Source organism: Oryctolagus cuniculus, chromosome 11 (assembly GCF_964237555.1).
Source record: "Oryctolagus cuniculus chromosome 11, mOryCun1.1, whole genome shotgun sequence".
NCBI classification, from domain to species: Eukaryota; Metazoa; Chordata; class Mammalia; order Lagomorpha; family Leporidae; genus Oryctolagus; species Oryctolagus cuniculus.
The window spans coordinates 41,447,604-41,474,884 of record NC_091442.1 but is presented as its reverse complement, the minus strand read 5'-3'; the positions used below and the strand labels follow the sequence as shown (position 1 = coordinate 41,474,884).

The window sequence follows — 27,281 nt, the reverse complement described above, 5'->3', positions numbered from 1 at the left end:
CCACGTGGGATGGCAGCACTACAGGCAGTGGCCTCACCCACTATGTCACAGTGCCGGCCCCCTTCCCCTCTTTCTTTCAAACTACAGACTATAATTTTGCCTTCCCACCTGAACCTTTCCCGTTCCTGAAGCCTCAGAAATTCTGACGGAGGCTGGCGCCCGGGAAATGTCTAGTCTTCAACTGTCACAAGCTGTTCTTTCTCTTTTTGTTTTTGTTTTTATTTGGAAATAAGGTTATGATTCAAAGAGCATAATTAATAGAGCCCTCACATATTATCAGTGAGTTTGCAGGAACAGGGAACATATTACCGGCATACGAATACTATTTTTATTCACATCATCGTTCTCTCTGGGAACATAGCAAAAATAAAAAGTTCTTTCCCGGAAGATTGTGAAGGACACTTTTTGCTTTTCAATCCAGCTTGCTCACAGCACCACTCGGGAGCCAAGCCTCTGCAGTAAGTGTGGGCTAGGTGCTTCCGTTAGGCCGTGTTTGGCATATCCTTACCCACTTCTGTCCGAGGTAGGAAGTCCCTATGTTCCAGGGCGGGCAGCAGGCATCACTACATTACCACATGACCAAACACAAGGCAGCTTGGACCAGGGCGGGAAGAAGACAGGATGGCAGTAAAGGAAGCTGACAGATAGAGTCTCATTGACGTCCTGGTCATTTCAATGACTGTTCCTCTCTTAGATGGACAAGATTCATTCTATGTGGAAAAAAATATGCAAGTAACAGTAGCTTCTGAGTAAATGCCAGCTTGTGGTTGGTTTACTGTCAGGATTTGAGAGCTAATTGCTTACTATTAACAATGACTATTGAGCACTTGCAGGATGGGAGTTCTGTGTGGGAGCATAGGGAACTTCTAGACACACACACCTAAGCATATACAAAAGTAAAAAACCTAGGGTGATTATATAAACATAACATGGATGGGTGGATGGATGGACGGACGGATGGATGGACAGGTAGACGAAGCAAGGAAGGGAGCACAACAAGGGAAAAACAAGACCCCAGTCATGAAAACACATCTCAAGACAGGAAGGGAATTCCTTATAACTGTGTCATCTGGGCAGCAGGTTAATGAGAAAGTTGAATTCAGTAAAGAAGGCAAGATTATAATAAAAAGCAGACTGAGATGAAAAAGGAAGATTCTGAACCTAAAGAAAGACATTGAGGTTCAAAATAGCATTATTGCAGGACTAGTAAGTAAATTAGGAATATGACAGAAAAGATGGGGCACCAGTGCAAGTCAAGATACTGAAAGAGAAGATCTCTATCATCTCAGCCAACAAATGAAGCAGGGTACTACAGCGTGCACTGGTGCTGTGGTACAGTGGGGCACTGGATCCCGGTGGGAGCACCAGTTTGAGTCAGAGTGCTCCACTTCTGATCCAGCTCTGTGCTAATGTGCCTGGGAAAGCAACACAAGATGGCCCATGTGCTTGAATCCCTGCCTCCCATCTGGGAGACCTGGGTGGAGTTCGAGCCTCCTAGCTTTGTCCTGGACTAGCCCTGGTCATGTGTCCATTTGGGGAGTGAACCAATGGATAGAAGATCTCTGTGTCTGTCACTGTGCCTTTCAAATAAATAAATGACTCTTAAAGAATAATTTTTAAAAATGTACTAAAGCAGTGAGAAGCCTAAAGAGACAGAAGACAGAGACAATGTAATATAAGGATTATTGGTGCCCTGAAGTAGACGGTCAACAAATGAAACAGAAAAGAGAAAATAAAATAAGACAATTTTCATGAATTAAAAAATAAAAGAATTGAGTTCACATATCAGGAGAATGTATTAGAGACAATGTATAGTACAGAATGTTCAACACTTAAGATCTAGCCAAGTTAAGCTATTGAATTTCAAGGAGGAAGGAAAAATTGTTGAAAACCATTATCTGCTGTGTGCTAAGAGTCAGACCAGCTTCGTGTTTCCCTAGAGCAGCCTTTTTCTGAAGACAGTGGAACCATATCTGGAAAGGAGCTGTGACTCAACCCACCATGTGTCATCCAGGTGTCAAGGCAGATGTCCTTACACAGGTACAAACTGTGGTAACACTGCTTCCAACCAAGATGCTGTATGAAAAAAAAAATACATTTAGACACAGTGGCTAGGTTTCATACATAATGTCTTGTCTTAGAAGAATATTTTAGGAAATAACTCATAATGAAGAAACATTTTGTCGAAATCCAATGAACACTTCAGTTTCTTTTCTTACTGTTAAATTGAGACAAAATTACATACACATTTTAAAACTTAAAACATAAGCTTTGCTGGAGGATGACTTCATTTTTTATAAAGACGTCTGCTGTCTGCCTGAAGTCCTGATCCCTCCTCGCAGTCACACTCACAGTGGTCCTATGCTCTAAGCCCCCATCCTGGCACCCTCTCTCACTTCTGCCAAATCTATGTACTTGGGGTTGCAGGAATTAAGCATGCTTTCTACTGTGTCAACTGCAAAATTCCACTAGTTAATATATATAATTCTCCAGAGCATAAATTTATACCAAAAGACCCTGAAATTTAATTTGTGGTTACTTAGGGAAAAAAGAAAATTCCACTTCAAAATCATTCCCAATAGTACCAAATGACCAGCACCTATTGAGTGATTACTGTATGCCTGGTGCAGCTATATTCACTTAAAATGCTCAGTGTGAGGGAGTCTAATTTTTCTTAAAGGGCTTTTTAAAAAAAAAAAAAAGATTTATTTATTTATTTGAAAGGCAAAGGCAGAGTTAGAGAGGCGGGGGTGGGGTGCGGTTGGGGGAGGTCTTTTGTCTGCTGGTTCACTCCCCAGATGGCCGCAACAGCCAGAGCTACACTGATCCAAAGCCAGGAGCCAGGAGCTTCTTCTAGAACTCTCATGTGGGTGCAGGGGCCCAAGCACTTGGGCCATAGCAAAGAGCTGGATTGGAAGAGGAGCTACTGAGACTCAAACCGGCACCTATATTGGATGCCTGCACTGCAGGTGGCAGCATTACCCAATACACCACAGCACCAGCCTCAAGGGCTTTTGATTTAAGTGGGGCAGATGACACACTGCCAAAGTTTTTCCTTTTTTTCTTTTTTTCCAAGAAAGGTCTAGCTCCCATCTAAGCTTCCCAAAAGGGGCAAAAATGTTTTGTTGTTGGTGGTAAGCTTTTGCATTGCTTTTCACTTATTAATTTATTCAGGAAAGATACTGAGTTTTGTAAAGCACAGTACTAGATGCTGAGGATGTACTTGTGATTAAAAGAGGTCAAATAACTGCTCAACCCAATAATCAATTGTTGTTGCATGGGATGCTTCCAAATGAGCCATGACCTCATATGGTCTTCTCCCCTGGAATAGGGGATGTGGCACAGGTGATTCTGTAACAGCCCAGCACTGAACACACATTTTTAATTCAGTGGTTTTGTACTTAAAAAATTGTCTGGAGGTTGAAGAATATTATTTGCAAATGTAATGAATGTGATGTTTAAAATAACTAATGGGGTGGGCATTTAGCCTTGTTGTTAAGACACTGGTGAAGATGTCTGTAGCCCACATCAAAGTACCTGGTTCAGTCCCTAGCTCTGGCACCTAATTCTAGCTTCCTGTAGTGCAGGCCCTGGGAGTCAGTCATGATGGCTCAAGTGATTAGGTTCCTGCCACCTGCCACCCATGTGGGAGACCCGGATTGCATTTCTGGCCTCTGGCTTCAGTCTTGGTCTAGCCCTGGCTGATGTGGGCATGTGCAGAGTAAACCAGTATGACACAAACTCTCCCTCTCTCTCTTTCTGTTTCCCTCTGCCTAACTAAAAAAATTTAAAATACCTGATACTTCCTTTTGATATTGGAGTCAATCTATAATTTTCTTTTTATCTGAGTAAGCTTGGTTGCCAAATGCTTTGTGTCAATGCAAAACATGTGTGGCTCTACATATTTTACCTCCTTCTTACTTTGAGACCCCATGTGTCTATAGTTGGGGGAGGTGGCCAGCTCTGCTGTGTTAAGTATTCCATCTTTTCCAAGAGGTGTTTCATAAATTATGTATAACAGTAGATGCCACTCAATAAATATTTTATACATGATAGATATTTTTTGTCTGAAATTACTTTTTCACTTGAGCAGTGATTTAAACCCTCATTTTCTGTTTTATGAGGTGACACTTTTATAATATCATGTAGTTGAATGCAGCTTGAATGTCATAGAGCTTTAGGGCAGCATTCATCATAAATTCATCTGTCTGTCCTGCCCCCCACCCTGCCCCCAATCCTGGAGAACTTTCGCTTAATTCAGCTTTTCCCCATTATGTGTACAGAAGTATGTGTGAATGTGTACTTGTGTGTGTTTGGGGCATGGGTGAGAACAAGTAATGCTCTTGACCTAATATCTTAGAAGTTAGGAATTTCTGATGCTCTTCAAAGTCTGAGATTTACTTAAAGAAGAGGGGAAAAAAGTTCCTTTCAATGATTAAAAAAAGAAGAAGAAGAATGTTAAACTGACCTTGGCTATAGTCCAAAGTAATTTCTCTAGTCTTAAGCAGAAGCTACTGGAGTTTAAAATATTGCCTTTTCGTGGAGGAGAGGTTTATTGTCCACTTCTGTGCTGAAAGAAAATGTGTGTGCCTCTAGAGATTTCTGAGAATGGTCACTTCTCACATAGACCGGGACCTGGAACCATTCATTGTCATGGGGTTGCGTACCTTGTGTACAGCACTGTCCTGGGAGGGCATTGCTTATGAAATGGAGCTGAGTGATTAAATTCTCTACTGTAATATATACTTTAAAATAAATCACATACTTCTCACTTCTACTTGAATTCCATAGGTTGGGGGAAAAGCATGAATTCTGCCAACCTCTGAGCTGAAGGAGGAGTAGGGGTGGTTTTAGGAGAGTGCTCCTGGCAGCTAAGATTTGCAAGGGCCTTGCTGTAGTAAATCAAGGTTACCAACGTCCCTGACCTCAAAGCCTGAGCCTCTGAGGCATGGAATGAGAGCTTGGCTGATAAGAGGAGTAATTGAAGAACAATGATACGCTTCATTTCCTTTTCTTGAATCTAAGTTATGCATTGGTCATTTTCTCTGCGTATCTATTTAATGGTTGTTAAATTAAATTGCTTCTTTCAAGTGGTGATTTTATGTGTTTTTTTTAAACCTTTTTTTTAAACCTTTTTTTTTTTTTTTTTTTTTTTTTTTTGCCACTCATTCCGTTGTCCTCCTGCATGACTCCTGGTCTAGAGTGGGCATTTGAAATTTACATGTCTGCAGACACAGAGTCCTGGGGGACTTTTCTGTCTTCATCATCCAGCCCTAGAACATCTTAAGAGCTCCTTGTGTAAAAGATTTGAGTTTTGCTTTGATGGTCTTAACATGAGCTCATGAAGTTCTGAACCCTCCATCTAGAGAATGGCGTGCTTCTTAAGTTGTTTTAATATCCAATACATTTATTAATGGTGGGAATGTAAAAAGTAGCAATGACGTTTTGGGCAGTGCTGGGCGGCGAAGTTACCAAGCTGTGTCTTGGTCTTTGCTGGCTGATTGCAAAGGTGGAAGAGGTGCGGTAGGTCAGACCAGGAGCCCTCATTATCAGCTTGGGATTTGTTCCCTAACTGCTCCCATCACCCTGCAGCTGCAATGTCCTGCACTTGGATGTGACTCAGTCTGTACTTGGCACAGCTCTACCTGAAGACTGGCATTTTAACCTAGAATTTGTCTGCTTCCCATCTCGGACATCCCTCAAAGCCTGATTTTAGAGCTCCTTTGTCTTGAGCCAGATGGGCCAGATGAGTTGATGCTAATACGTGGTCCTTCCAGTGCTTTCTCTGTGTGGTTGCTTCTGCCCCTCCTTTCTATGTTCCTCTGGACTTGGTGTATCTGCTTATTTATTAACAGATGTTAACTGAGGAGCTACTCTGGGTCTGTTATTGCAGCAAGAGATGTAAAAGGTCAGTCCTTTGGGCCAGGGAGGAGTGGTGCAGGTGGTTTAACATCACCAGATTTGCGACATATGTTTAAGGTAGAGTTCACACTGTGGATGCAGAGTTTAGGGAAAGAAGAGAACAAAGGTTTTGGTTTTTAACTGTAAAAATCGTTGGCATTTATTCCAATGGAGTAGTCTGCAGGCCTGGAAAACAGGTGGGAATCAAGGGTAGGAACTGTCTGTTTGGTATCCCCACAGGTATTTGTGTTGGGTAGATGGATACACACACACACACACTGTACGCACAGAGAGAGAAAGGGAGAGGGAGAGAGAAATGAGTTGGGAGGAGATATATACATATATATGTGTACACACATGAGACACACACACACACATACACATGAGTGGCTATGTATACACAGAGGGAGACACACACAATTGGGAGGAGATGTATACACACACATATATATATATATGTATACACACATGAGGATACACACATAGGTATGAGTTTTAAGGGAGAGGTCAGCCCTGGAGATTAAAATTTGAGAATCAAAAGTATATAGATGACAGGAAAAGTCAAGAGAATGATGTGACCAGTAAACAGGTGAGTGTAGGTAGAGTAGCAAGGATGAGAGCTTCCAGGCAGTGGGTTCAAGAGAGAGTAAGAAGGGAGGAGCTGGAGAAGCATAATTGTAGGGGACATTTCAGAGAGGATGTTCTCTGAAGAGGCACACGGAAGCTAGTGGTAGCTGCAGGGAGACACAGGGCCGAGGGTGGTGGTTGATGGGGAATGGGAAAGCAGCTGTGTATGTATGTGAAGTTGATGCAGCAAGAGACAGAGGGACAGGTTCCTCTAGTGCAGTGGTAGCTCATGGAAAGGACAGGGTTGCTTTGGGCAGCATGCGTGGTTCAGCTGGAAAGAAGAGTCAGCAATTAAGGAAACTTCTAGATATTAAGTGAATTAAAGATTCTGAAGAGGGAGAAATATAACTTCGCAGTTGTGTGGCCCTAGAATCTTTCCTAAGGAAGGTAGGATTTCAGACTAGTTTTGAATCAGGCAAGAAGTTTAACTTACTTTGTATTAAGCTTTTTATGTGTTCCAAGTTCACTTTCCGTGTTGTCTGTCAGAATTCCAACCAGAAATTTAAATGGAGTTTAAAGTCCATTCTTCTTGCAGTTTTGGATAAAAAAAATAAAATATTGCTCATTTTAACCATCTGAAGAACACCTACTATGAAATTCTCTTTACCTAATGTAACTTTTTCCCCTTCTTTTTGTCCTAATTTCAGGAACAAACCCTCGCCCTTAGGAAAGAAGGGATTGGAGTGGTTCTGGATTCTGAACTCCCACATTTGATTGGCATTGATGATGACCTTCTGAGTACTGGAATCATCTTATATCATTTGAAGGTAGGAGCTGCTTAAGTGGAACATTCTAATGTTGTTGCCAGTTTTCCCTGTAGACACTTGCAAAGTTTATTATAATACTTTATGACCATGAACACAACTATTAAATTAAGGAATATACAACAAATCCTTGAGCCCTTTGGGCATTTTCAACGGTTCATTGAGATCTTTTGGTATTTGAAGTTCCCTTTGTTATGTAGTTCTCAAGCTAGATGATGAAAATGCTTTCCATTTTTCAGAATCACAAAGAGGGAAGTAAGGAACAAAAAGTCAGATAGACTGAGGAAGAAAAGTTATAAGCACCTGCAAATGGGACTTGTTACACATATAGTTTGACTGGTGATAACTATAAAATTGCGCCTGTCACCTAGATTATTTGGCTTGGTTCTAAGCAGACTATTAATGTCGAGAGAGCAGAATTCCAGATCAGTGATTGCCTCTGTGACCTTGATACTGTCCTCGCTATAACTTAAATGAGAATGATACTGTACTTGACTTCAGGGGTCTCCCATGTGTCTTTTGAGAAAAATGTATTTGTTCATTATTTAATTTTGAGAGAGAAACAGAGAGCACTCTCATCTGCTGTTTCACTCTCCAAATGCCTGTGACAGTTCTGGGTTGGAGGCTGGAGCAGGGGGCTGGGAACTCAATCTAGTTCTCTCACGTGAGTGACAATAACCCAACTGCTTTGAGACCTCTCCACTGCCTCCCAGGGGCTGCATCCGCAGCAAGAGGGCATCGGGAGTACAGCCAGAACTGGAACCCAGATGCTCTGATAGGGAACATGGACATCTAGTTGTTGTCTTAATTACTAGGCCAAATGCCTGCCACTTGTATAGCTATAGTCACACACGTGCGCGTGCACACACACACAAAGAAAACCCTGACCACTGAAGGAGAAATTTCTGAAGAAGAGCAGGAGTGTCAATGAGATGGCTATCATGAGCAAATCACTGATGTGCGTCAGAGTAGAAGATTAACCACACTCAGCCTCAGGAGCTGTGTTGTCCATTTCCAGATAACCAGGTATTGTTACACTGAGGCTGTGTAACACTGAGGCTGATGGGACAGTGCTTGTCCCATCAGTCACCAGTTTACCTGGGCTTACAAGGAAAACAGAGAAATAAGCTGTTTTTGTTATTTACTGATCAATTTTACTTGACTTTTCTTCCCAGGAAGGTCAGACGTATGTTGGTAGAGAAGATGCTGCAACAGAGCAAGATATTGGTGAGAATCTTTTTCAGTTGTCTCTTACCAATGGTTTTTTTAAAAAATCATATTTAATGAAGAACCATCTATAGAATGATTAACATTGAAGTAATATACAAGTAAATACCTTTTCCAAATAAAATATTGACTAATGTATGTGTTTCATAATTTGGAGCACAACTCAAGTGAGTAACACAGAAGAGTTAATCCTTATATATATGAATCCTTATATACATTCTCTACCCCATGAGGCCTTTTGAGAATGTAGATAGTTAAGTCACTCTACACTTGTCACAGTGGGGTAATGATGGACAGAAATATGCCTACAGATACAAGTGAAGAATATAGCACCTGTACAAAGATGAGGACTAAAAGTAGGAGAAGCAGAGCGTACACACAGAAGGGGGCTCGACTTTCTGGGATCCCAAGCATTTCCACAAGGCATACAGACAACCAATGATTTAGCTTGTGCCACGGACGTCCTGCCAGACTTCCGGAGCACATCTTGGGGAATCTGGAAGCGGTGGAAGTAGTGATGGTGGGTGTGTATGTGCATGGAGCAAGGTGTGGATTGTCAGGGGTAAAAATTATATCATCTCAGCTGTTTTAAACTTGCTGCTGATGAGCCTACTTTCCCACCAAGTGTAAGCTATCAAGTCAGTCTTAGCATATTTCTAAAAATATTAATATTTACTGTGGGACTGGGAGACCTGAAAACCAATACACCTAAGTCCCTAAATTCAGCTATTTCCGAATAGACCTCTTGCTTGACTTATGTGCTGGCCTTTGCAGTAGCTATAAATGTTGAGTAGTAAGAACATATGTTTCTTGTGATAAAAATGGTTCAGTAGTACAGTTCCATTGAGAATGGGAACTAGCTGGCCAAGAACTTTGCCTGAAATTGTGCAGGTTTGACAGCCATTCTTACTTGTGCCTGTACATTCCTGAAACAAGAATAACTCATGGTAATCATATGCCATTAGGTGAACCGTAGCAACTGCATTTTCTGAGAGGTCTCAGAATTGGTACAGACAGACTGTGGTAACAAGATTTCCAGAACAGCTCCTGGAGATCTCCTGGGCCTCCCAGTGTCTGCATCATGCCAAGTTCACGTTTGGTTTCCCCTCCTGGAATGCATCTAAGTGCGGAGGTGTTAGTACTTCCTTGGCCCACTGAGCACTTTTGTCCCTTCCATTTTTCTGTGGCCTATGGTGGCTGGTGGACAAAATGTTTTTGTCATCAAACAAAGCAGTTCAATGGCTTTCAGTTGAAACAAGTTGCGGAACTGTTTTCTCTCTGAAGAGGAAATACCATTCCAGAATTCACTTCCTTATACAGTGTCCAGAGGATCCTTTAAGGTAGCAATCAAGGGTGTTGCTATTTCTATCAGTTGGTGCCAGGAACTCCTAAAGTTGTTTTCTCATTAAACATAAAAATTCATGTCACAATTCTTAATATGGAAAAGGAAGGGTATTCAAATTTAAATAAAGTCATAAATAAGTAGTTGGGAAACATTGTAGTAGATACCAAGGGCAAGAAATCTCTTTGTCCTGTTTTTCCACCTTAGTTCTTCATGGCCTTGACTTGGAGAGTGAGCACTGCATCTTTGAGAATGTTGGAGGCACCGTGACTCTGATCCCCCTGAGTGGGTCTCAGTGCTCTGTAAATGGTGTTCAGATCATGGAGGCCACACACCTAAACCAAGGTATCTGGGTTTTGCTTTTCAGAGTTCTTTGTATGTATTGTTTGAGAAAAGAATTGTTTAGGGCAGGGGTGGGGAGGAAGGGCATGTGCATCTTAGAATCCATTATTTGACTGGGTCTGAAAAGGATGGAAGTTGCTTCATTGTGCTTTTCTCTTCTGTTTTGCTGGAGGGCTTCTTTATAATACCCATTGTTGGCCAGTGCCGAGGTTCACTAGGCTAATCCTCCGCCTTGCAGCGCCGGCACACTGGGTTCTAGTCCCGGTCGGGGCTCCCAATTCTGTCCCGGTTGCCCCTCTTCCAGGCCAGCTCTCTGCTGTGGCCAGGGAGTGCAGTGGAGGATGGCCTAAGTGCTTGGGCCCTGCACCCCATGGGAGACCAGAATAAGTACCTGGCTCCTGCCATCGGATCAGCGCAGTGCGCCGGCCACAGTGCGCTGGCCGCGGCGGGCATTGGAGGGTGAACCAACGGCAAAGGAAGACCTTTCTCTCTGTCTCTCTCTCACTGTCCACTCTGCCTGTCAAAAAAAAAAAAAAAACACCCATTGTCTTGCTGAATTACACATGGACATATATATATATATATAATAGTTTTTAAAGTTATTACTATCATAGAAAAATGACATTAAAAGATTTTTTTAAGTTTAAAAGTACCTCTTGAGTGCAATACTTTACCATAATGGTTTCTTTTAATAATTTTATTTTCATTATTTATATTCTTTTTATGACTGGTTATGATTATACATAGAGGATTTGGTATTCTCTCTGTTTTTTGCCTTTGGAAATAATTTCACTATTATAGAAAATAATATTTCCTTGACCTGGTGATACTTTGCTACATAATGATGTACAGTCATGCACATTAGAAGACTGGCACTGACATGGCAGACCCCCATCAGGTTTCACCATCAACAGTGTTCACAGGGCATCCAGTGTGCAATCCAGCATTGTATTTGGTTGCTGCTTCTATCCTAGTCTCTTTCAATCTGGAACAGTTCCCCCATCTTTCATGGGATTGTATGACTTTGGTGATTTTGCGAATGGCAGGTCAGATATGCTGTAGAATGACCCTATAGTTCAATATATGGTCAAGGTAACTTTTCCTGTGGTTAGACTGGTGTTAAACACCATTTGACAGGACTGTCATGGAAATGAAGCTTTGCTTCTCTCAGGTTCTATTGCATGTCTTCTGTTGGTCCCATTACTTTTGAGACTAACCTTGCTCACTTGAGGAAGGTGGAGCTTGCCAGACTTCTTTGTGTGAAGTTACTCTTCCCTGCATTGTTATTAGCAGTTACACTGAAAAAGTACTTTAAGATCATAAATATTCCATTCTTCATCATATTCTCACCCACTGATTTTATTTTTTTGACTGAATTTATTATTATTATGGTTGCAAAAAGCTCATTTTCTTAATTCATCATTTCTTCTCTGTTTATTAGTTAGTTGGCTTTTTATTATGAGAATGAACCTTCTTTTCATTCATTTAAATCAGTAGGGTTGTACAGCGCTTGCTGCTTTATTTAATAGGGTTTAGTCTGTTTTCAACCATTAACTGTTTTGTTGCTGCATTGTCCAGATTTGCCAGTGAGGACTCTGTCGAACTGGTTTCTGTGTCTTTGGTTTGTAGTCATTTGTTCAGTGTTCAGTTCCATACTTTGTGACATGAGATAGTCCAGGCTGATCTTGTACTTTCATGGAATCAACCAGCCCTCCATGGAGCTCTGATTCCTCGTAGGGTCACATAACATTTAATATGGGCACTGCCTTAAGCTTAACATTAAATTTGGGAAGTATTCTTCTACTCTCTTGACTCTTCATAAAAAAGGATTATGGCTCTTTTATTTAGTTTGGAGGAATTTTTATGTAGCTATGACTATGTGTTTTTTTTTTTCTTGTGGATTGAGGCTTGGTAGATAACTAATCTATCTTCAATGCAGTATTTTCATTAAGTGGTTTCTGATTTAGAAATTGTAGCTAAATGGAAAGTCCATTTAAAAATATTCTGGTTAGTGATTCAGATTAGGATCTAAGTTTCTGATCTTCATGTTGAAAAAGTGACTTGTACTAAGAAAATAGTAATTCTAATTGGCAGTGAAGGTTAATTGTCAGACTCGTCTTTGCCTGTGGGATGCTCTTAATTGTCTTAGTGCAATGGTGGTGCCATGATTTTCAGATCTGATGAGCTTGAGTTCTTCTGGAATTCTGCTGTGATACTGAACAGCTTTCTCAGTATCACTGTTAATGAAATCGACATAAAACTGCTATATTTGATGGTGTTAAAATGCTGTGCACTGTGTATAAATGTCATTAACAAGTCTTAGGGCAGTGAAATGCAAGATGACTTTGTGTTTCAAGGCATTGCATGAGAAAATCAGGGTGGCATCTTTTTTTTTTTTTTTGAATTACACATACTTTAACAGTGAAAGATCCTATTGAGAGAAAAACATCTAGTTCTTCAGAAATCAAGAATTAGAATTTTCCAGCTAACTTTCTTACTGTTTGAGGGTTACTGAAGTGAGAATTGGAACATTTTAGCCAGGAGCCTGAGCTTTATCTGGGTCTCACACATGAGTTCTGGGGCCCAAGCACTTGGGTCATCCTCTCCTGTTTTCCCAGGCATGTTAGCAGGGAGCTGGATCAGAAGTAGAGCAGCTAGGACTTGAACTGGTGCCCATATGGGATGCTGGTGCTACAGGCAACTGTTTATTGACCAGCTGTGCCACAGCACCAGCCTCCTAGAACATGTTTTTAGAACAGAAAATCATATATTATCTTTGGTCACCAAAATATCTAGTAAGAATAAAAACGTGTGAATGGAACTGATATAGAGCTACTTTAGAATACTTTTAACCACTGGAGGACAAGGAGCAGGTTTTTATTGTTTGTGCGTTTTTTGTTTGTTTTTATTCATTTGAAAGGCAGAGTTGCAGAGAGGAGGAGAGAGAAAAAGAGAGAGAGAGAGAGAGAGAGAGAGAGAGAGGTCTTCCATCTGCTGGTTCACTCCCCAAATGGCTGCAATGGCCAGGGCTTGGCCAGATCGAAGTCAGGAGTCAGGAACTTCATCCGTCTCCCACATGGGTGGAAGGGGTCATCTTCTTGGGTAATCTTCTGCTGGTTTCCCAGGCACATTAACAGGACGCTTAATCATACATGGAGCAGCCTGGACCCGTACTTTCCCCTAAATGGGATCCCGGCATATTAGGGGGCGACATTTTCTGCTGTTTCACCATGCCGGTCCTGAGGAGTGAGTTTTAATCAGGTAATGCAACCAAGCGATTTCCAATGGTATCCCTGAGATTTGATTAGAGAGGAAAAAAGGCCAAGGCCTAAATAAATAAATGGATTTTAGGATTAAGCATAACAACTTTTTAAAAAAATATTTGTTCATTTGAAAAGCGGATCTACAGAGAGAGAGGGAGAGATAGAGAGATCTTCCATCTGTTAATTCACTCCCCAAATTGCCACTGTGGGCAGAGCTGGGCCAGGCTGAAACCAGGAGCCAGGAGCTTCTTTGAGGTCTCCCATGTGGGTGCAGGGGCCCAAGCACTTGGCATTCTCCACTGCTTTCCCATGTACATTAGCAGGGAGCTGGATTGGGAGCATCTGGGACTCAAACTGGCACCCGTGTGGGGTGCTGGCACTGTAGATGGCAGCTTACCCAACTGCGCCATAGCCCTAGCCCTTTTACCAATATCTTTATGCTCCACAAGTTCTTTTTGAATGGATGTTTGGTATGGCGTTAAGATACCACTTGGGGTGTGCCCACATCCTATTTTGGAATGACTGGATTTGAATCTTAGCTGTGCTTTCAATTCCAGCTTCCTGATTGTACCCACCCTGGGAGGCAATAGGTGATGATTCAAGTAGTAGAGGTCCTGCCTTCCGCATGGGAGATCCAGATTGAATTTTGGGTTGTTGAAAGCATTTTGGAAGTATACCTGTAGCTGGTGTTGTGACTCAGGAGGTTAAGCTGCCAGCTGTATACCAGAATCCCATATGAGCACCAGTTCAAGTCCTAGCTGCTCCACTTCTGATCCAGCTCCCTGCTAATGTACCTGATAAGGCAACAGATGATAGCCCAAGTGCTTGGTCCCCTGCTAGCCATGTTGGAGGCCCAGCTGGAGTTCCAGGCCCCTGACTTAGGCCTGACTCAGCCCTAAGCATTGTGGCCATTTTGAGAGAGAACCAGCAGATGGAAGATCACTATCTGTGTGTTTCTGTCATTGCCTTTCAAATAAATAAAGAAAAAAAAATTAAAAGCCTCAAAATTATTTTGACTTTTTCCCATAAAATAATTTTTAAGTAAATTCTGTATAGTATTTCTGTACAGTCCTTCCTTCATCTTGTTAGTCTCTACCAAGTTAAATCTTCTGATTTCAGATGGCAACCAGGACCCTTAAGGTGGGTCTTGGGGTAGGTGTGGAGTTGCCTCATTGAGTCATAATGCCTCATGAGAAAATTGCAGCAGACACTGTCACTCATAGGCTTACATTCATGTTTTATTCCCCAGAAACTTTAATAAAATGTGTGTGCTATTTCATCTCTTTTGCTATCCAAGCCAGGCTGAGGATTGTTAAGCCCAGGTGATCCTGGACTCTCACTTTCGTTGTCCTAACTCCAGTTTCTGGTTAACTGGAGTGATTACTGGCCAATATACTTCTTGACCCAGTGTCTGTGGGACATCTGAATGGACCTCCCTGGTCTCTGGCCCATTGGCTGGATCTATGGAAAGTAGCACAGAAAGAACTTCCTTGAAGCAGATCCAAGCGACATTTTCTCTTTTAGAAAAGAAAAGATATCAAGAGCAGGGAGCACTGACGGGTGGTAACTCCTGTCACAGTGATTTCTAGCCACAGTAACTCCACAATTGACTGGATTCCAGGCTCAGCTTGCAATACCAACAGCTTTTTGCTTTTTTACCGACAGTTTCTGAGTTATTGCTGATATTTGCTATTCACATTTCTCTTTTTTTATTTTTATTTATTTATTTTTATTTAGTAAATATAAATTTCCAAAGTATAGTTTATGGATTACAATGGCTTCCCCCCACCATAATTTCCCTCCCACTCTCACCCCTCCCATCTCCTGCTCCCTCTTCCATTCCATTCACATCAAGATTCATTTTCAATTATCTTTATATGCAGAAGATCGATTTAGTATATATTAAGTAAAGATTTCATCAGTTTTCACCCACACAGAAACACAAAGTGTAAAATACTGTTTGAGTACTAGTTATAGCATTACTTCACATTGGACAGCACATTAAGGACAGATCCCACATGAGAAGTAAGTACACAGTGACTCCTGTTGTTGACTTAACAATTTGACACTCTTGTTTATGGCGTCAGTAATCTCCCAAGGCTCTAGTCACGAGTTGTCAAGGCTATGGAAGCCTTTTGAGTTCGCCGACTTTGATCTTATACAGACAGGGTCATAGTCAAAGTGGAAGTTCTCCCTTCAGAGAAAGGTACCTCCTTCTTTGATGGCCCCGTTCTTTCCGCTGGGATCGCACTCGCAGAGATCTTTCATTTAGGTCTTTTTTTTTTTTTTTTCCCAGAGTGTCTTGGCTTTCCATGCCTAAAATACTCTCATGGGCTCTTCAGCCATATCTGAATGCCTTCAGGGCTGATTTTGAGGCCAGAGTGCTATCTGCCTTTCTATGAGTCTGCTGTGTATCCCGCTTCCCATGATGGATCGTTCTCTCCCTTTTTGATTCTATCAGCTAGTATTAGCAGACACTAGTCTTGTTTGTGTGATCCCTTTGACTCTTCGACCTATCAGTGTGATCAATTGTGAACTGAAATTGTTCACTTGGACTAGTGAGATGGTATTGGTACATGCCACCTTGGGACGTTTCTAACTCCACCATTTGGGGCAAGTCCGATTGAGCATGTCCCAAATTGTACATCTCCTCCCTTTCTTATTCCCACTCTTATATTTAACAGGGATCACTTTTCAGTTAAAATTTAAACACCTAAGAATAATTGTGTGTTAATTACAGAGTTCAACCAATCGTACTAGAACAAAAAAAAAATACTAAAATGGATAAAGTATTACATTGTACATCAACAGTCAGGACAAGAGCTGATCAAGTCACAGTGCTCACATTTCTCTTTTCATTAGTAAATAACTTTCGTTTGGGAAGTGTTAGTTAGGCTTGTCTGTTTAAAAGCATATGTAATAATTACCACTACTGTCTCTAAATCACTTAGAACATGTGAATGCCAGTAGAAGGTTCACCTGAAGTTAGCAGATTGTCACCATTAGGGGCATGCTTTTTACCTGTGTCAGCTTCTTCTTTCCTTCAGATTACATGAGCAACTTTCCTGTGTTAATTTACAGTATTTTTTTTTCATCAGGTGGCATCATCACTATCACGAAAGGCATTTGCTAGTTTTGGGACACTTGTTGTGATGATGTACTTAATGTGTGTTGCCCAAAGCCTGGCACCAGAAGTTCTCTTCCTTTTTGAGTGCATAGGATATAGCATTGTATCAACCATGCCTTTAGTGTGCTCTCTAACACTTAGTTCTGCTCAGTCTCCTGATTTCATACAGTGATTATACAATGATTCCATGGAAAGCCTAGGCATTTGTTGAAGAAAGTGCGGTTTTTGATTATGATGTCTAATCTGTGGATCCTGAGCTCTTGTTGGTAGATCCTAGATTTTTCCTCTTTTTTCCCCATATACTTAATATGAAATGGTACAACAGTCAAGAGCATGGTAATTCGAGTATTTCAGCATTTGTCCTACTGTTACTAGGAATTAGTCTCTCATTTTTTTTTTAAATTTTTACTGTAATATGTTATTTTAAAGCTAATGGTTGTTAAATGTAATGAATTTTTCCTTTCATATCAGTGCACTCCTTTGGTCTCACTGGTTTGTCAGAGCCATTGGACATTCATTGCTCATTTTAGAGGTGCTGCAGCAACTGCATCTGGAAAATTCACACTTAGTTGCTTTTGGATGTGTTATGCTTGAGTGCCAAAATATATTTGCATCTATTCAAGTACTCTGAAAGAGGGAACAAGTGATTGTCTGTGGAGTGGAGCTGAGGAGCCGTTGATAAAATTTTTGTATGCTGGAGGGCTTCTGTGAGTTATTCAGTGACAAATTAAAAAAGAATTTTAGTGGAACTAGAAAAGGAAATAGATCTTCCAGGAGTTGGCCAAGCTCTCCAGTTAACAGAAGAAACCTGCCATGCGCTACAAAGAGCCATCAGCTATCAGTGTCTGTGTTCTCCATGACTCACCTGCACTTAATCCCAAGCACTCATCAGATGGCTTCCTCCATGAGATACCTGCCAGTCCTACGTGTAGCACTTGTACATGGGCTGATTCAACAGATATTTTTTTGGATGTCAAAGCCCTAACTGTTCTTGAAAGAATGTACCCAAGGCTATTGGTCCCCAGAGTAACAGCATCAACATTATCTGGGAGCCCACTAGATAGACAAGTTCCCAAACCCCAACCTAGGCTTATGGAACCAGAAAATCTAGGGATGAGACCTGGTCATCTGGTTTATTATCAGTGTGTTAGTGATTCTGATGCATGCCTGAGCATGAAAACAACTGACCAAAGCTAACCCTACGAGGCCTGTTCCTTTGGGAGACAATAATTTATACATCTCTTTAACCCCCTTCCTGTCTTGTTCTGCTCACCATACTGGTCTCTATGCTCTCTTTTTGAAACATCATTTTCAGCTTCACACCCCATAATGTGGTTGTATAACGTGTCTTGACATGGATTTCTTGGAATTTACTTGTTGGGAGTTTGTCAAGCTTCTTGAATCCATAGGCTCAAGTCTTTCTCTGGGTTTTAAAGGTTTTCAGCCTTTATCTGTTTAATTTTTTTCTGTGCACTGTAAACTTTCTTCATGTTCAGAGACTCTACTTACATGAAAGTTAGATAATTTCATGTGTCCTGCAGATTCTTTAACATCATCTCATATTGGCTCTGATTGCTTATGTTTGGTTTTTTTTGTCTTTTTCCCTTTGCTTTTCAGATAATTTCAGTTGATCTATCATCAATTCATTCATTTTTCCTATCATCTCTGTTGTGCTTTCAAGTCCATCCAAAGAGTTTTTGTTTTAGTTTACTAAATTTTTCAGTTTTCCTATCTTTTATTTCTTTGTTTTTTTGAAGGGTGTTGAAACATTTGTTGGAGCATTTTTAGAATGGCTGATTTGAAGTTTTTGTCACATAACCTCAGCATCTGTTGCCAGTTTCTTGCCATGCAAGTTGAGACTTTCCTGGTTCTCCCTATGCTGAGTAATAGTTTTGGATCATGTCCTGGATGCTCTGAATGCTGTGTTTGGAGACTCTCGGCCTTGTTTGAATCCTATGGGAAATGTTGATACTGTTTGTTTTACCAGGCCTTTTGCCTGGTTGGATTCAACCTATAAGGTACAGTCAGTCTGTGTGCATTGTCGCTCCAGTTCCAGTCTCAACTGAGTTTCTGAAACCTTTGTAGTGCTATTACAATAGCTGTGGGTAAGCCCCACATAGGCCAGACCGGGTCCTGAGCAGAGGTCAGTCTTAGTTCCATTCTCGGAGTCTTCGTGTGCTATTGAGGATCAGATCTGTGTGGACACAGGTACTCTGTGCTTTCCTTGAACATTGCTCTCCTCACCGCTCCCCAGCTACTTTGGATCCTCCCTTCTTCACCCTCCACATGGAGCTCTCTACTCTTTCATCTACCTCTTGTTTTTGTGCCTGTGCCTGTGCCTGTGTCTAGGCCACAGAGTGAGAGGACGGAGAGATGAAGCACAGCAGCAGGGTTCTGCTTCACCCTCTTGGAGACCACAGAGCCCCTTGGAGAAAGACGCTGCCCTTCCTCCTGGGCCTGCTGCCGCCGCCACCATTGCCGCCAGCAGGACACGCCACCGAGGACTTCCCCTTGAGCTCTTTCTCTTGCACTAATGTCCACTTTGGAGTTTCCTCCTAGACTCAGCCAGGAAACCCTGGAGGAAAAAATTTTGCCATCCATTCACTGTTATCAGTTGGGCAGTGCTTCAGATCCTTCTGAGAGCTGCTACATGCAATCTTTCCAGGCCATAGCTGCATTCAGTGCCTCAGGGCACAGTGTGCTTCTCCCATCTCACCCAGAACCACAGCTCCTTCCAGAGGGTGGCTCTGGACTGCTGAAGAAAGAGGGAGTAGATTCAAAGCTGAATTTTGAAGTGAATGAATGATGTTGTAATGGCATGAGGTGAAGAAGTGACTTAGATATCCTTTGACCCAAGTGTGCAGGGAAGAAATGTCTAAAGACTGGAAAGCAGGTGTGATGAGTACCAGGGGTAGTGTGAGACCAAGGTGGGGGTTCATAGGCAGATTTGTCAGCTCTGAAGTGCCAGGATGGTTGCATGAATTTCCTCTGGAAGTCAGAGCTCAGCATTCAAGAGACAAGTAACCCGTGGGCCCAGAAGCAGAGGACAAGGCAGCATTTGGCCTAAAGGGAGTTTTGTAGAAGAGCAGTAAGGAAAAGATGTTGAAAATAAGAAGCTGAGAGCTTGGGGATAAGAGGGAAAGAAGGCATTTTGGAAATGACTGTAGGATAGGACATTTGGAACGTGCTCCTCACCTCCAGTGAGCAGTAGTGTGGTGACAAAGTCTGTGGATCTGGGGAGAGGAGTGAATGGACAGTTGTCACTAAGGGTGTACCCAGTCACTGTGGTGCCTTCTAATCGGGGCCTGGGGATTTATCGGATCATCATCTACTGTCTTGGATTGCCTTTCACTGACCACCTTAGCTTTCCAAATTCCATATCCTCTTTCTGTTTCTCCCATGTGGTTTTAAGAAGAAATAAAAATCAGCTCCCACTCCCTCACACGCACATCTAAAAATTTCCCTGGGATCAGACTGGAGCATCTCCAAGTTTCACAGAGCTCCACACTCAGCCCGTGCACACCATTGGGCAAATTATTCTTGATAGATTATTTGGCTGGAAACCTTAATAGCAAAGATTGAAAATCAATTTTCTTTCTTCTCCAGAGTCCCAGAATATTAAATTTGCAACTTTCACTTTACAAAGAGCAAACAGGGGTTGAAGTGATTTATCTCTAGCAGGAAATGGTAAATCTGTATCGGAGCAATCCACATTGTACAGGAAGGGACAGGCCTGTGTAGCTTTCAGGTAAGATGTCAGGTGCATTTATACCTTCACAAGTACTGATAGTCTGATAGTGTGCTTTGATTCCTGGTATCTGTCACTCACCCCCAGGCCAGCCGCCAATACCAAACTAGTGTGTCCTGTTTGAATTTAATATTTATGTGAGATTTTCTCACCCACCACAAATACCCTGTTAGATTTTAATGTTCTCCATTTAACTAACCAAAACCATTTTGGGGATAGAGAAAAATTACTGTCATTCAAGTATCTCAGATAACAAAGTCCACGTAGAGCAGACTGAAGCCCTAGAGCATCCCACTTACTCTGTTCTTAAATATCGGTGTATGGTACTAGAGATGCATCTTCTTCAGGACCCTCCAAATGGTGCCATCATCACAGCTCATTTTAATATAAATAAGTGTCTGAGGGCATTTAAAATGGAAGGAAAGCTATCACACATGGACAGGTTTCTTTTTGTCTACTGTTAGTTTAACTGCCTGGCAGTAAAATGAGAAAATTTACCCATCCTCCCTCCCCCTGACTTCTGATCCGGACCATTCCAGAAAATTCCCCAGCAGAGCGTGGCTCCCTCAGCTGTCACATCTGAAATGAAAACGTGTCTTTCACGGAGCAGGCTTGTGTGTTGGGCAGATGGGGGTAGAGGCTTTCTAAGGTAATTGAACTCTAGAGTGGGGAGGGGGCCTGAAGCAGCAGGACAGGAGGCCCTGGTTTTTATTCCCATTGCTGCCTCTAAGTACGGCAGGTTGGACCGTGAACTCTGAGGACTGTGGTTGTCTCAGTGTGTGTTGGTTGTAATCCTGAATAAAGGCATTCCTTCATCTTCATCTCAGAAATACTCCTGTGACAACAGTTCATAGGAAAGTAACGAGCTGATCACCTTGTGCAGTAGCAGAATTAGAAAATCTTACCGGACACTTGAAGGGTAGGGAAATGAATGGTGGTATTGGTTATTGTCCCTGTACTCTTTAGAAATGACTAGAAGTGGTTATATGCTTCTGTCAGCTTATCTGAAATGTTAACACAGAAGAGCTCATGTGAACTAGCCTTCAGTGGTTGCTCAGAGATTTAAATGAAGCTTTTCTTCCTCCCTCCCTCCCTCCCTCCCTCCCTTCCTTCCTTCCTTCCTTCCTTCCTTCCTTCCTTTCTCTCTCTCTCTCTCCCCCCTCCCCCTTCCTCCCTTCCTCCCTCCTTCTTTCCTCCCTCCTCCCTCCCTCCCTCCCTCCTTCCTTCCTTCCTCCCTCCCTCCCTCCCTCCCTCCTTCCTTCCTTCCTTTTGAATAAATGTTTGACTGCCCTTTTACAATGTCTTTTCCCCTCTATCTTCTTTTCAGTCAGCCTGGAATTTGTCTATCTTCAGATATTTAACGAGCCCTGAAGTCATCTCAGAGAAGCCCTTGTGTATTTCAAGGAGGTTTAGACATGCTTCCAAAATTACAAATTAAGCGCATCACAAAAAGTCCATCTGCTGGGATTAATCACATTAACCCCAGATTCAAGGACTAGAAGCTAGTGTCTGGAAGGAATCTTAGAAATTTTCCAGTTTGATGGCTGGATGAGGAAAGTGAATTCTGGGGAGGATGAGCAGTGACTTGTCCTTGGTCAGACTAAGATTTCTGGGCTGGACGCAGGCTGTGTAGCTCATCCAGAAACTGTACTTTCTTAACCATTCTCCGTCCTAGTTCCTTCATTTATTCCTTCTTTACATTCATTCAATAATATCCTCCATGTCCCCCCCAACCCCGTTTATTTTTTTCTTTTAGTTGATTTCCTCTTTTACCTCTCACTTCTCCCCTGGGTAACGTCCCCACTCCTATTGCTTCACTTATGAGAGTATCTTCAGAACATTCACGGGAAATACATGTTATGAAAGACAATGCATTTAAACGGTTTTTGCACCAAAACAGACTTGTTTTTAATTCATTTTTCCATGATGAACTTTTTGAAGTATCCTCATAGATATGTTCACTTACTTGTGTATGTGTTCATATATATATATATATATATATACACACACACATACCCAGAGATAGATAGATGGATAGAGAATAGATAGATAGATAGATAGATAGATAGATAGATAGATAATAGGTAGGTAAATTAAAGAAGTAGATAGATAGATGAGCATCCCAGGCATTTGTTTTATAACTTTCGACCCAATTGTCATTTGCCACGGTATTTCAAATTCATTAGATCTAAAACCAAACAGCTGATCCCCTCACCTCCTCCCACCCCCATCCTGTCCTTTCCCAGAGTTCTCAGTGAGTGTGGCTCGTTCTCCATTCAGTGGGGAAGTCCCAAACTTAGGAACTGACTGCTGCACTTCCCTTTGTCTCCCTGTTCTAGTACATCACCAATTCCTGTTGATTTTATCTCCTAAATATCTTCTGGATTTGTTTGCCTACCCCTCTTCTTCAGGCCTGGACATTGCAGTAGTCTCCTAGCTTGTCCATGTCTGGTCGGATCCCCTTTGGCCATTCTTCATCCAGTTGCAAGAATGGTCGTTCCAGAACTCAAAGCTAACCATGTAGTGTTGCTGCACCTGTCTTCCAGTTGTCATCCTCACTACCGCCTCTCTCCCTACTCCACTTCTTCCTCCTCCTCGCTGTTTTCTGCTCTAAGACCTTTGCATATTCCATTTTTCCCCAATTCATCCTTTAAGATTTTCTGAAGCATGACTTCCCTGAGAGAATCCTCTGACCTCCCATACAGTAAACCTCCTTTTTTCCCCTCCTTTTTTTGAATGCTGAGCCTGTTTTCTCTCCTGCATTTGCAGATTTGCATTTGTAAGATTATTAGATTTTTATCTCATCTACTTTTTAAAACTTATTTAATTTTTTTTAAAAAGATATTCTTTACTTACTTATTTGGAAGGCAGAGTGACAGAGATCTTCCATTGGTTGGTTTACTTCCCCAAATGCCCGCAATAACAAGGGCTGGGTCAGATGAAACCCAAGAGCCTGCATTTAATCTGGGTCTTTGATGTGGGCTGCAGGGACCCAAATATGTAAGCCATCATCTGCTGCCTTCCAGGGTATATGTTAGCAGGAAGCTGTCCCAGAAGCAGAGGAGCCAAGAACCAGGCATCCACATGGGATGCAGACATCCTGTTATGTCTTCAGTTGCTTTCCAAACACCTGCACCAGTATGTTTGTTAAGTCAAAATGGACAGTAAAGGAAAAGGAAGGAGCCAGCCTTAATGGAGCCCCTTTTACATGCCAGGCAGTTGACATTATTTAGGTAGAAACAATTTAGTTGTTGTGGATATTTTTGCTTTCCTTTATAACTCTTTAAAGGACTTTTTATGTGAACTCGATGCAAATAATGTGGGTGGCAGGATTATTTTCAGTGATTTAATGTTATTTGAAGTATGTCTCTGAAATACTGTTCTATTTTGCCATTACCATATTTTAGCAATTTTCAGCTTGCATGGCTGGGCATGTGATTAACAGAAAGAAAAAAAAAAAGAATTGGATTAGATGTAATTAACACCTGGAATGCTATTGCCTTATTAATCTCTAATGTAACTTTAAGAGCATTAAATATGCATATATCCCAGACATGGCTGCTTAACTTTTGACTTTGTATGTGGCATGCAGCTCTAAGTCTTAGGCTTAAAAGGCATGGGAAATACATTTCTTAATTATGGTCATGGTGCTTTTCCATAATTGGAAAACAGACAATGCAATTTTACATGAGGGGGATGAAGCAGATGTAGACTGTAGAGTGGGTAACATTCAGCATTGCCCTTCTAGGTCTCCTAAAACAGCCTTCTCACGTTTATTCCATTGCTAGAAAATAGTGACAACTACCAAAACCAGCTCTTCAGTTACTCCCTGTGGTTGTACTCTAAACCGATTTGGTATGTGTTTTGTTTAAGATTTATTTACTTATTGGAAAGACAGTGTGACAAAGGGTGTGAGAGAGAGAGAGAGAGAGAGAAGGAAGAAGGGAAAGAGAGAGAGAGATCATTTGCTAATTCACTTTCACTTCCCAAATGACTGCAAAAGCCAAATCAGAGCCAGGCTAGAGCCAGGAACTCCATCCAGGTCTCCTGCATTGGTGGCAGGCTCCCAAGTATTTAGGCCAAGTACTTTCCAGGCACATTAGCAGGAGTCTGGACTGGAAGCAAAGTAGCTGGGACTTGAACTGGCAGTCTAGTATGAGATGCCAGAGTAGCAAGGGGTAGCTTAACCTGCTGCACCACAACACCAGCCCCTAAAACAGTTTGATTTTAGCCATGTTGAACTTGAAATCTCTCTGACACCATGGTAATGTAGGTGGATGTACTGGTTGACATTTCAGAATAGCTATGTGGAGTAATGATGTTATACCTGAAGGGTCTTTGTGATGATGTCACCCAGGAGAGAGGCTGGCAGCTGTGGTCAGTGGGATGTCATATGCCCTGTCCAGAGCAGGCAGCTGTCATGACCCAGGGGTTTTTGCCAAGTGGCAATAAAGAGCTGATTCCATATCATCCAATATTGAAAGGGATATTAGGAAGAAACCTGGAGTTTCATGTGAAAACTTCAGGTTTAAAACTGTTGCAACTAATATTTTTGCTTTTGAAGCTTTAAGCAAGATATGACAGAACATATCAGTGGACAGAATTTTATCTCTGTCCACCAGTTGTGGCCTCTGGTCAAAACTCTGTATCCCGGTTCTGTGGGTCATCACAGTCTGTTTTTACTTGAAGCACCCAGGATCACTGCTTGCTGCTGTTTCACAAGCCTGTGTTTCGGTGGATTTGGCTCTCTCCTCTAACCCATTCTGCTGTCTGAGGTCATCCTCTCCCTGTGATGACTCCAACACTTGCTGTTGCCCTCCAGATACCCAGTAAGGCCTAGATCAGGTCCTTCACGCTGAAGTCTGTCCTTAGCCACAGCAGCCTATGCCCAATCACTCAGATGCTAGCCACTCAATCATCCATGGTGGCTGACTTCAGTATGTGGTTCTGGTCTCCACCAATACATCTATTTCCGCCTACACAGCCTTGTCATGCGTGTCTGTCCTGAGGTCCCGTAGGCTCTCAGGCGGTGGGACCAGATACAGCACGTGAATCTCTTCTGCGGCTTTGCTCCTGTTGCATGCCTCCAGTGACAAGGAGCTCGCTGACCTGCCCACACTGTGCTAGCTGTGGACAGCTCTGACCTTAGAGAGGACTTGTTTGTTTGCTTAACCAGGCTGACAGCCTCCTGACCCTGCAGGACTGTTCTCGTTGGACACTCCTAGATCACACATGTGCACAATTTCTTTGCTGTCAGATTTTGTGGACAGTTTTAGTAAGTTACCTGCACTCTGCCATTTTTGCTTTGTTTGCATTTGAAAACACTTTTCTCTGAGAGTTGCACTTTTATCAGCATTAATAAACATTTCCCAAATTTGTGACCATATGCTTTGCTTGATAGTATGTCTCTGGAGAACCAGCTTCTTTTTTTCTTCTAAACAGTCAAAAGTCTAATTATCTGTGTATTAAGTTTTAAATCTCATAATGGGTTGTAATGTTTAGATTCATCACTTCTGCCTAGGATATTATGAGTATTGTGATGTCAGCTATAAAAATAAAAGTATTCACAGGTTTAGAATTGGCTTACGGAAGTAGACGTTTGAGACTGAAGCTGAATCCTTTTATAAGGCATTAGAACTTACTTTTCAGCTCTAGAATTGCAGGTTATGATGTTGCAGCTTGCTGTGAACTCACTGCTGTTTTTGTGTGCTCTCAGGTGCCGTGATACTCTTGGGCAGAACCAATATGTTTCGGTTTAACCATCCAAAGGAAGCCGCCAAGCTCAGGGAAAAAAGGAAGGTGAGCAGCATGGTGTCTCCAGGGGACCTTGTGCTGTGGCATGGCAGTGTGGGTGGGTGGGCCCACGCCACGCTGATTCCAGCACTTGGATGGCCCAGAGTTCAGAACCACTTGCAAGGAGGTTCTGTAGCCTGGAGTGATTCCAGGCAGTTTCCTTATGGCAGATGATTGGCAGATGAAGTAGGAGGGCACCCAGTGAAGTCCAGAGCAGGAGACAAAGCCCCGTCTAGACCTTTCTAGACTTTCTCTTTAGCCTCCAGCCTGACCCCCACACATCATTTTGCTTGAAGTGGAGAGTGACTTCCACTCAATCAGCATCTGTTTTAAGAATTTATCTGATGTTGGAACCACTTTTCACCCCGAAGCCGCCACAGTCAGTTGGCTGTTTCATTGCTGTGAGACATAGAGCAGGGGTGAGTGTAGGACTGTTGACTGGAAGGTGACTTTTAGTGACAGGGCGTGGGAACTCCTGAATGGAGGAGATGGGCAAGGAAGAGAAAGGAAGGGAGAAATGAGAAGGAAGGAACCTGCCTAGGGACAGCACGACTGGCCTTTAGACTGAAAGCTGGCCAGAGTTGACAGCCATGTTTCTCTGAGCTAGGATCTGTGCCAAACTTCCACATTTGTTCTACGACTTTAAATGTGCAGGAGCATTTATGTCCCCTGTGGGACAGACATGATCATGAAGAAAAGAAGCCTGAGGCAGACCCTCCCTGACTCTGTAGCCAGCAAGTAGGGATCCTGGGCTGCACACTGACCTGTGGGCCTGGAAACCTCTGCCCTAACCACTGAGTTCCACAGCCTCTCTCCCCAGGCGCTCTTTTAAGGGCCGCCAGGAGATGGCAAATAATGACAATGTTGCAACCCCTGCCAGGGAAGCTTCTTGTGTGTTCCAGCCTTGAGACCACAGGTTCATGGGAACAAACAGGGAGGGGAAAACCTGCCCCCAGTAGCTTTGCATGAAGCCCAAGCAGCCAAGCTCCACACCTGCTCTCCCTGTGCCTCTCCCTCATCTGCCCTGGTCCCTTAGGATGCACAAGTGAGTGACAGCAGGAGACTGCTGCCTGCCAGGGAGTGGAGTGGAGGGTGACAATGACAACGATGGTGTGACCCCTTCCCTTCTTGAGTTGAATGCAGCCTG

The 27,281-nt window shown here is 42.4% G+C and overlaps 1 protein-coding gene across 11 annotated transcripts in view; it reads left to right on the top strand.

The window, feature by feature from the left end:
- The window catches only part of KIF16B (kinesin family member 16B), a 321,890-nt gene that overhangs the window by 141,006 nt on the left and 153,603 nt on the right, over positions 1-27,281 (top strand). For all 11 annotated transcript variants that reach the window (XM_070052111.1, XM_008256361.4, XM_008256360.4 and 8 more), the window contains exons 13-16: positions 7,176-7,295; positions 8,468-8,519; positions 10,069-10,206; positions 26,058-26,140. In XM_070052111.1, coding sequence (XP_069908212.1) covers positions 7,176-7,295; positions 8,468-8,519; positions 10,069-10,206; positions 26,058-26,140 — 393 coding nt within the window. The remainder of the gene's footprint in view (positions 1-7,175; positions 7,296-8,467; positions 8,520-10,068; positions 10,207-26,057; positions 26,141-27,281) is intronic.